Source organism: Galeopterus variegatus, unplaced genomic scaffold (genome assembly GCF_000696425.1).
Source record: "Galeopterus variegatus unplaced genomic scaffold, G_variegatus-3.0.2 Scaffold6279, whole genome shotgun sequence".
NCBI lineage: Eukaryota > Metazoa > Chordata > Mammalia > Dermoptera > Cynocephalidae > Galeopterus > Galeopterus variegatus.
In genome coordinates this window covers 2,898-14,215 of record NW_007732390.1, presented here as the reverse complement: position 1 = coordinate 14,215, position 11,318 = coordinate 2,898, and the positions used below count along the sequence as shown (strand labels likewise).

General features: G+C 35.6%; 1 protein-coding gene across 2 annotated transcripts in view; it reads right to left on the bottom strand.

Moving 5' to 3' along the window:
* TNFSF13B (tumor necrosis factor (ligand) superfamily, member 13b) overlaps positions 1–11,234 on the bottom strand; it is a 40,861-nt gene extending 29,627 nt beyond the window's left edge. For both annotated transcript variants that reach the window (XM_008590684.1, XM_008590685.1), the window contains exons 1-2: positions 10,881–11,234; positions 10,689–10,776 (exon numbers count right to left, since the gene is read on the bottom strand). In XM_008590684.1, coding sequence (XP_008588906.1) covers positions 10,689–10,776; positions 10,881–11,234 — 442 coding nt within the window. The remainder of the gene's footprint in view (positions 1–10,688; positions 10,777–10,880) is intronic.
* Positions 11,235–11,318: the final 84 nt, after the last annotated feature.

The window sequence follows — 11,318 nt, the reverse complement described above, 5'->3', positions numbered from 1 at the left end:
AAAAAGGAAAAAAAAAAAAAAAAAAAAAGAAAGAACACTCTCTGAAGGCAATGCCTCTCTTTCATTTCTGCATAGCTTATCATTGACAGATAAGGGTTATGACAAATGTAGGCATATGATTTTTTCTTGAACTAGCTTTGAATAAATAATCAGTGGCAGGAAAAGGAAAACTAGGTGAAACCACTTAAAGATCTAAATATTGACCTAACACTTGAGATCGATTTATGAAGAAAATGGGGAAAGCGTGGCTTCAGATAAACATTTCCACTGAAATAGGAATATGGGAATTTAGAGGTGGAAAGCTGGATTACAATATTTTATTTGATCGATGATAAGCAGTTTGCCTTGGGTGGTTACTTATGAAAGCAACAAAAGCTGAGAGAGAATTTCTAGACAGCTAGATTGAGAAATATGTGTTTGGCCTACTAGAAACATTGTTAAGATGTATGAATTATTAATCTTGAGAGGAGTCTGCCTGATATATGTCATACTGGAGAAAGATCATGCGTGTGGCTATGCGAAGAGTGAGCTGCTGCAAAGAAAGAATGAAAGCAAAGGTCGCAGCTAAGGACTGGTCAGCAATACCAGACAAGTATAGTTTGGTCTCAAATGCAGTTATATAAGTGGAGCACAAACTGCAAAGAAAAATTAAAAAGTGTAACTGATGATCATGTGTGTTTGAAGGAGATTTAAAAAGTAATAATAAAATCAGGTTTTTAATTCTGGAGAAATCAGAAAGATGGTAGCACTATAATGGCCCATAGAAAGTAAAAAGGGGATGCTGGATTTTTGGGGTGGGTGGAGAGGAGTAGTTAGAATAGAAATAACTACAGCTGTTAAGAGTAACAAAAATATTTGAAATGATGATTTTTCTCTATACCTGCGTGTGTGTGAGTGTATGTGTATAGGACACATTTTCATGTATCCTTTCATAATTTTATTGTAATATGCTTAAAGCAATGTAGGAGATATAAAATCGTAGCCTTTTAGTGCATATTTACTTACTATTGCTTCGATTCACTATTGATCAAATATTTTAATTGAAAATTGCTAATCATATTCTTGAGTTATCATTTGTGTTCTGCCATGACTTCATTGAATTATGTTAGAAATTTCAGTTTATTAATAACATATACTCAGAAGCACTGAATACCAGTAACTTGCTGGTGAAGAACAGTAGCTTCATGATACCACATGCAAACCAACCTGCAGTCAAGGATGATAAAGTCAAAAACAGAAATACACTGAATGTCTCTTAAAAACTACTAATAAATTGCACCATAGGCTGTTATGTCTTCAACTTCTCCTTTGACATTTCCATCTAGATGCCACAGTGATGCTTCAAATTCCACATGCCCCAAATCTGATTCTTCACCTTCCTCTTGCACATATACCTCCTCTTCCTTCTTCACTTTCTCTCCTAGTAGATGTATAACTATCCTCTGAGTTTCCCCAGCCAGAAACTTTATAAATATGCCTACTTCAGTCTTGAAATTCAATTAATAATCAAGTTTGAATGGCTTGAGTTTTAAACTTTTGTTCGACCTAGATTCCACTCCTCATTCATCTCATTCAACAAATTTACTGGGCTCCTAATTTATGTCAGGTGTTGTGCTAAGAATAGTAAACAGAAGCAGACACAACCCCTACCCCTGTGGAGTTTACTATCCAGAGCAGAGGAAGAAAAAAACACCACTCAATAGCACACAAACAGAATTAAAGGTGCAACCATAAGAAAGATTCAATGTCTAGGCCAGGCATGTGATCCAATTTGGTCCAGGAATGCTTTTCTGAAAGGTGACTTTTGAACTAAAATCAGAAGGAAAAGGGGAGACAGAACACTCCAGACAAAATTAGTAGTACATGAGTATTTAAAAAGGCTGATGATGGGAGGGACACAGTGAGAGGGGAGTGCGGTGGGGAGAGAGGAAGCTAAGGACTGTGGTAGCCTAAGTTCAGATCTTTACCCTCACTGTTCGTGACAATTACATTAACCTGCCAAGTGTGTCTCTCCTCTTTCTTACAATTCCTAATTCATCATTTGTATTTCCTTCAGAATTATCTTCCTAAACCAGATTTGATCTTCTCATTTTACTGTTTACAGTTCTTTCAATGTGCCTCCCTGGCACATGAAAACCAAATCCTTCATGACCTGGCCCCAGCTACCTTCAGAGCCCCATGCATGCTGCCCACCCACCCCAGCTGTACTTGAACACAGCACAGAACACAAGGTCATCTTTCATCCTTCCATGACTGTGTAGCTGCTGTCCCCTCTGGCTGGATATTCTTCGCCTTTTTATCTGATGAAACTCCATTCATCCTTCAGGGGTCAGATCACATATCAACACTTTCCCCATCTTTCTAGCTAAATATTTGATTCCACTACAATTTGCACTTATATACATATTGATTGAAATACATTTTACACTACATATTAATTGTTTCTGTAACTGTTTCCCTCCCTAGACTGTGAGTCACTAGATGTGAAGGGCCATCATTTGCAAATTTGCACAGTGTCTGATTTACAGCAGACTAGAAAGAAAAAAGATCTGTGGAACAACTTAGGAAAGAAAATAGACATAGTTAACAACACCCAACTTTTCAAAAAAAATTCTTTAAAAGCCAATCCTTAAATCCAACTTTGTGATACATGTTAAATCAAATTAAATTAATGATTTAGAGAAAAGTGGTTCCACAACATAAAATTATTTTCATGATTTGTGGACCATATAACAATAAGGTTTTAAGCCCTCAGTTACAAAGAAAACATCTTCTAAAAAATTCTTTAAAAGCCAATCCTTAAATCCAACTTTGTGATACATGTTAAATCAAATTAATGATTTAGAGAAAAGTGGTTCCACAACATAAAATTATTTTTATGATTTGTGGACCATATAACAATAAGGTTTTAAGCCCTCAGTTACAAAGAAAACATCTTCCATAACAAAAATCCTTAAGAAGTTGTTTTTGAATCTTTATCCATATAACTGCAACATTCTACAATATTTTAAAAGTAAATAGTTATGTACTATTTCCCTAAAATATCTTACCTCTAATTCCCAGAGTAAGCTCTGGAGCAGCAGATAGAAGAGAAAAAGGCAGAGATAGAGTTGGAACCAAACTAAATGTCCATTGATGGATGACTGGATAAGAAGAATGTGGTATATCTACACAGTGGAATACTACTCTGCCATAAAAAGGAATGAAATTCTACCATTTGTAGCAAAATGGACAAACAGAGAAAATTATGTTAAGTGAAATAAGCTGGGTACAGAAAGAGAAATACCACATGTACTCACTCATAAGTGGGAGCTGAAACAAAAACAAAAACAAAAAAAAGAAAGATACAACCATCAATAATTCCCTGAACTCTCAAAAGGAGAGAATGGAACTGAGGACACCAGAGGTGGAAAACGGGGAGGGGTTTAGGGAGAAATTTATAAAGGGCTACAAAAAATGTGTATGTTGTATAATGATAAAACAAGCAAAAAACTTTTAATTACATTTAAAAAAAAAGAAAGGAAGGAAAGAAAAAGGCAGAGCCAAAGTGAGATGTCACAGCTGCTGTCAGATGCTATCAGGGGCAGTTCTTTCTGATTCCCCTTTTACCCTGCCTCTCTCAAGCAGCCTGATCTTAAGAACGAGGAGAGGAGGAGAGGAAAAGGGAGAGAAAAACCTGAAAACACTTCAACAGACAGAAGAGTAAAGGAATAATGGAAAGATGTTTGCATGTGATACACCTCTATGACTACTAAAATAAGGCCTCTCGTTGAATTTTTTCTACCTCCTGTTTTCTCACTGTTCCCATAACTGGGATATTGTGTNAAAAAGGCAGAGATAGAGTTGGAACCAAACTAAATGTCCATTGATGGATGACTGGATAAGAGGAATGTGGTATATCTACACAGTGGAATACTACTCTGCCATGAAATTCTACCATTTGTAGCAAAATGGACAAACTTAGAGAAAATTATGTTAAGTGAAATAAGCTGGGTACAGAAAGAGAAATACCACATGTCCTCACTCATAAGTGGGAGCTAAAACAAAAACAAAAACAAAAGAAAGAAAGATACAACCATCAATAATTCCTTGAACTCTCAAAAGGAGAGAATGGAACTGAGGACACCAGGGGTGGAAAACGGGGAGGGGTTTGGGGAGAAATTTATAAAGGGCTACAAAAAATGTGTATGTTGTATAATGATAAAACAAGCAAAAAACTTTTAATTACATTTTACAAAAAAGAAAGGAAGGAAAGAAAAAGGCAGAGCCAAAGTGAGATGTCACAGCTGCTGTCAGATGCTATCAGGGGCAGTTTTTTCTGATTCCCCTTTTACCCTGCCTCTCTCAAGCAGCCTGATCTTAAGGACGAGGAGAGGAGGAGAGGGAAAAGGGAGAGAAAAAGCTGAAAACACTTTAACAGACAGAAGAGTAAAGGAATAATGGAAAGATGTTTGCATGTGATACACCTCTATGACTACTAAAACAAGGTCTCTCGTTGAATTTTTTCTACCTCCTGTTTTCTCACTGTTCCCATAACTGGGATATTGTGTCCTCTTTCCCAAATCTCCTCAATCTTCAAACCCAGTTCAGCTCTTCCTGACCATGATCTAGACAGTCCTTCAATCTGGAATCTCCACGACAAATAGCTTCCTATGATTCCATAACCTGATGCCTTTGGTAGTAATAGTAATACGCTGGGTCTCCACAGTATGCAATAATGTTTCTCAAATCTGGTGTATTCATTGAAAATTAAGCATGTGTACCTTCTATAATTCAAAAAAAATCAGAATTTATAGTCAATGGATAATGAATTCAAACCTTAGTTCTCCCAGCCATTAGTTGTATAATCATAAGTTTGACACTTAATTTTGAAATATTTTTATCTGTATATTGGGAATTACAATATCGGTTTCACAGTGTTGTGAAAAGCAACTGAAGTCATGATTTAGGTGTGCTTTGTAAACTGTAAAGAACTTGTTGTTTATTTTATTGCTATTTTATTATTATTTTGGATTTTGCATTAACCATTAAAAATTTCTCCAACTAAATATTTAGCTTGCTGAGAGAAGGAATTCGCTCTTTCTGGGTTTCCATGTTCTCATCTAAAATGAAGACAATAATGGTCAGCTAATAGGGCTATTGGGAGGATAAATGATATTACACATCACGGAGCCCAACACAGAGTCTGCACACGAAACATGCTCAATAACTGCTCATTTCTCTCTCCTCTCCTCTGTATATCCTGGGCTGTCTACCTTAGGAATTTGCGCAAGCGGCAGGTGCTAAATCTATTTTGAAGGAAACATGCTTCTTCTCTTTCTCTAACTGTTCATAAATGGGAATGCCCTTTAAAATAAAAGAACACAACAAAAACACAGCTGCCTGATGCAGCTCTTTTAAGTAGGAGTTGACCTATAAAAAAAGTAAATATTAAACTAATGTTATTCATGCATATGGAATTATTAATAAAAATGACACATGCCTCAACATTATAAATTGAGTTTTTAAATCCCACTCATGTCTCCAAAAATAAAAACATGTTAAAAGTATGAAGAATAATTGAGCTTTCAAGGAGAAGGTATAAAGGCTTACTCTGCCTTCCCTGTTTAAAGTAGAAACACATACTCTTTCCCCTTCCTCACCCTTCACATTCTTGACACTTCTAATCCTACCCTAACATTTTTACTTTTTAAACATTTTACCATTTTCGAGTATTAAAATTTGTTCATTAATTATATGTACTGCTTATTTTCTGTAAGAATCTGTGGGAGAGACACAATATCACATTTGGATGCACTGACTGACTTGTTTCCCGGCTCTTCTGTTTCCCAAAACTTCACGCTTAACAAGAATAGGTTTCAAAGATTTGGTTGTCAGGTCACTATTTTAAATCTTAAATACTTTTTTGGAAACTGAACAGAAGCCAGCTCTTGCAACATGGAAAAGAAGGCTCATGATTGAAGCAGAGAAAAGAAAAATAAAACTGAGGGAAGACTCTGGTCAAAGATCACCATAACCACTGCCAGCTGGTTTTGTTCCAGGAAGGAACACGCCCTTGCTGGGTAAAAGGCTCAAGTTAGCCTAATTTTGATAGGAGTTGGATGGTTGAGTTCCACATTGCGTGCTTTCAGCACTCATGTCACAGCCTGTAAGTCACAGCTAAGCCAGAAATGCCAACGAAGCAACGGCTGGACATTACAGACCAGTCAGGCATCTCATCTTTCCTTGCAAAGGAATTGGACTATGCATTTCAAGAAAGAAGACTCAAAAATAGTATTGCTATTTTTATTTTTAACAATTAAAAAGGTTTATTCCAAATAAATACTTAATTTACAATATTAGCTGTTAATTTATATGCACTTTGTTCAAAATTCTGATGTAAAAATATGTTAATAAATGCAATGTGGTATCCTGGATGGATCCTGAAATATAAAAAGGTCATTAGTGGAAAAACTGGTAAAACTCAAATAAAGTCGGAAGTTTAGTTAAGTCTCAATGTTGGTTTCTTCGTTGTGACAAGGTACGATGGTCAAGGAAGATGTTAACATTTAGGGGAATCTGGCTAGGGGTATATGCCAACTCTCTGTACTGTCTTTGCAACTTTTCTGTAATTCTAAAACAATTCCAAATTAAAAAGTTTATGTAAAAATGAAGAAAAATAACTTAGAATAGATTGGCCAAAATCTTTCAATAATCATTTGGAAGATAAAACATGTGCAATTTTGTTCACTGTTTTATTTTTTTTTAATTGTTCATTTTCTCACCACTATTTTACTATTACAATTGAGACAATTATAATAAACATTATCAATAAAAATAATTTTGTCTTTCTATAATCTAATGTGTATTTCTAACTGCTTTTATTTTAAATTCCCTATTGAATAACAAGAGAGAAAATACAAAGATTACCTGATTTTATCAGTAAGCTGTTTTAGTTCAGTAGTAACCCATTTGAAAGAATTCACTTTTTTCTTTTCTTTGATGGCTGGCTGGTATGGAGATATGAACCCTCGGCTTGCAAAATGATTTGTTTTTATGATACACTCTAAATATGCTTATCTTTAGGTTCTTAAAAGGAATAAAATTATAGTTAGGTGAGTATTCAAGACATAAGTCATCTTGAATCTGTAAAGAAATATTGTTATGTAATATTTTCAAAACCATATTGTTTCAGTTTTATTGTTGTTCTTTTTTTTTTTTTTCTTTTAAGTTGGGAATATCTCCAAACATACTTACGAGCTTAAAAGTGAATTTTTGGCTAATGTGAGCTATTTGGCAATTTCTTGATCCTGGATTTCCCCACATTTCTGTTTATCATACTATAATCAAATTGATCTTATGAAATAAATTAAGCGTAATAAGACCTTGATTTGAAACACAAAATAATTAAGAAAGACTAAACTGGAGCCAAAGTACTAAACTGCAAAATTAACTAAAAGCAGTGTTTATCCTTGGAGTGACTGGAAGGGAGCGTCAAGTGAATGCATGGGCTGATGGTAAAACTCATCCTTTCATCTACTGTTTTTATAAAATTTCAATAGAAATGCCAATGGTTCTAAACACATATAGACAATTAATACGTAAGAACATAAATGAACACTTGGAAAGTAAAAGGGACAACCTAAGAGTTTGGGGTCTTACAGAAAACAGAACTAGAATGGAATAAACAAACAAAAAAGAGCTGCATAGATTTAAACGGCATAGAATTTTCTCAATTCTCAAAAAAGGCCTTACTGAACGGGGAAAAAAAAATCATTGAGTTTTAGAAAACTTTCTTGGGTACAATAGACATTAATTTTGGAGTAGTGCTCAAGAGAATAAATTTTCCCTCCACGAAAGGACAGTATCTAGAACGACATTCAAGCTAATTTCAATGACAAGGAATAGTAAATATTACCTGTCACTGAAACTCTTATTTTTAAACCTTCCATCCTGGACCTATGAATGTTATAAACATATATGCTACATACTATAAACATGTATAAACATACATACTATATATACACATACATACATATATATATATATGTATATATAAACATATACAGGGTCTATTTACACACACACCCTATGTTAAAGGTTTCTAAAACGTCTAAGGCAAACCACGAAAATGACAAGAGTGACTACCTCTGGGCTGCAGAAATCTGGGTAAATTTTTATTCACTTTGCTAGAATTTTCTATTATTCTCCAAACTTTTTACTATTGCAAATTATTTTCATCAGTATACAATTTTTGGATGCCACAATACAGAAATATGTAAAAATATGCACATGGGAGGAAATTATTTCTTACTGTTTTTTTTTATTCTTAATCTGCTGAAACAAGTCTATATCTTCTTTAGAATGAAGAAGTTAAGGTTTATTTTTAAAGCCAGTAGTTAGAAGCAAGAGAATACTAGCAGAGAAGGTTATAGAAGATTGAGAAATCCTGACCCTACTAGATAGTGAAGTTTGTTACAGGTATAAAACAAAATTATTTAAAATAGTTTATTTAAAGTGCATATATAGAATCGTAAATCAAAGGGAAAAAAAAGAGAGTCTCAAATAAATTCAACTATTTTTGAGGAACTTAAGATAATGCAGTAAGCTTTCCAACACAAAGGAGTTATAATTTAATACATTTGGTTGAGATAGCAGTTTGGAAGGGAAAAAAAAGAAGAAAAGAGGAAGTTCAAGCCAGTAAAAGATGATTCACTAAAATAAACACCAGAAGGATTAATGAGTTAAAACCAAGTAAAACACTAAATTATGAGAAAGTCAAATTAGCAGGGAATAGAGTAGACAACTCAAGAGGTCATGAACTTTTGACGTATTAGAGAAAATAAAAAGGAAAAGATGGTCATATTAACATACACAGATGCAAAATCTCTGTACAAGGGAAAAAAAGGAGCAAAATACTGTGGAAATATTTACATCAAAATTTTGATAGGCGGTTAATATGTATGTCTAATTAGAAAGAGTTTATTCAAAATTATAAAAAATCAGGACAGACAAACAGGGGAAGTTATGAATAGAAATTAGCAAAAGATAAAATTAGAAGTAATGAAAATATGCAGGAAGAAGTTCATTCTTATTAGTAAACCAGCAACACATTAAAATAAATTTGAGATACTGTTTTACAACTAATAAACCAGCAAAATAAATTTTAAAAGCTGGAACGCTAGTAAGAGTGTGGACAACTGGTACACTACACTTTTCATTGTGTACATTTATGACTCATTTTGAAAATAATGTGGCAATAGGCAGCAAGGGTGACAGAGATGTTCATTCTCTTTAGCTGAGAAATCCCACTATATGAAGTTTGTACTGAATATAGAATTCCTTAGAAATACAAGAGATCTGCACAAAAATTTTGCATGTTCGTTCTATTGTAAAAAAATGGAAATAACCATGTTAAATAATTGTATGATAACAAGTCAATACAGATATACACAAATTACTTAGAAGTAGAAAAACTGCCTATTTGTAATAAATGAAAAAAATATATAAAATATATGCTATATTATTTTCATTTATGTAGATAATATAAATAATATATTCTACAAAATATAAAAATTACTGATGTGTTAAAGCAGTAACAATGTCAGTGTTTTCTAGTTTAAAAATGTTTAAACCTAAATGTTTCTGATAACTAGCATGAAGATATGATAGCCAGATACAAAAAAGTCATGGTTTTATAAAATAAGAAAGAATTTTCTTTGTGATGTGAAAAAATAAATTTACAGTCAGAGCACCTTGTGTGTGTGTGTCTGTGTGTGTGTGTGTGTGTAACAAAAGTGTACCTGGTATACCTCTATGTCTATCACACACTTCTCTTCAGAAGTAAAGATATATATAAGTAATTACCTGTGTTCTGTGGACCTCACAGATCACTAAGAAGGTTAAGCATGTGTGAAAATACCTATCCCTGTCCATACCTGCCTGGCTCTGCTCACAAAATGTTCTTTCAATATAAAAGGGAAATAATTGCAAGGACATACTAAGTTGTAATGTTAATAAATGCAATACAAATACTCTTTCTTCATCTTTGAAATGAAGGAACTAGAACTGATGATTCTGGTGGGCCCCACCAACTCTATAAAATCCTATGGAACAGGTGAAATATGGCAAAAGGCAGATGTCACTGAAGAGCTGTTACCTGAAGATCATAAGCGTATGGATCTCCTGGGAAAGCATACACTTAAGAAAAGCTTTAAAATCCCTCTGTGACCTTTCCTTGATTTCATGATGTGCCATGCACCCTCGGGGGATGTATCTTTAACTGACTTTCTATGACCCAGGTGGACTAACTAATTCTGCAGTAACATACAGTGCTTTATTTCTGTTTTTCTGGAATGATGGATAATGTTTCTCACTTAGGACTACACTGTCTATTTGAGAAAAAACATGTGTCCCTTTTTTTCTTCTCTATGCTTAATGCACAGATAAATAATTATGCACAGATACATACTGTTTCCCATACACCAGCTCATTGGAGGACAAAGCACACTGGGCAGCCTATGACATTTGCCCAAGCTAGGGCTTGGCTATAAAGCTGTGTTGTGTTCAGGTGGCAAATTTCACAGTCCCTATTTAAAAGGTTCAGAGAGGTTTCGCACACCTGTACCTCCCCCAAACTGGATGTTTTTCTCTGCACCTGTGAACACTGGAATCCCTGACTCCTAAGAGTTTCTGTGCCCAGAACATACCTGTTTCCTCTGCATCCTGAATGGCACGCTTATTCCTGCTGTTCTGACCCGAGTGGCTTTCTCCTGGAGCTGGTGGCGGGAAGATGCTCTAGGAACAGAAAGACCCCAGGTTATTGCAAAGACAACTGAGGTGGGGGAGAGGCAGTCGTGCATACAGAAACGTGCCCAGGGCTGCAGCTGCTGCAAACTCACTCTCCGTCCTGCGGTGACAGCTGGAGCTTCCTGCAGGGTGGCCGTGGGGGCTGCTGCTCCTGCCTCAGGGCGGGCTGGCAGCTGCTCAGCTGGGTGGCCCTGCAGTTCCGCCCGCAGGCTCTCCAGGTCCGCTTGCAGGGCGGCCACCCGGCAGAAAGACAGCACAGTGAGGCAGCAGGCCAGCAGGGCCAGCAGCAGAGTGGCGGCCAGCAGCTTTCCATCTTTGGGGAGGCGGCTGGAGTGGCTTTCCTTCTGTGGGAAGATGGGCACACACTCCTTCAGTTTCATCTCTTCTCTTTTCCTAAGGCAAGAAGGAAGGCTTGACTGCTGCTCTCTCTCTGTGGAGACATCCATTTCACTACTTGAACTTTGAAGGATGGGGCCTTTAGAATAAATGACCACAGGGGACGGGTCATTTCCTGTTATCTGCTTTGGTTG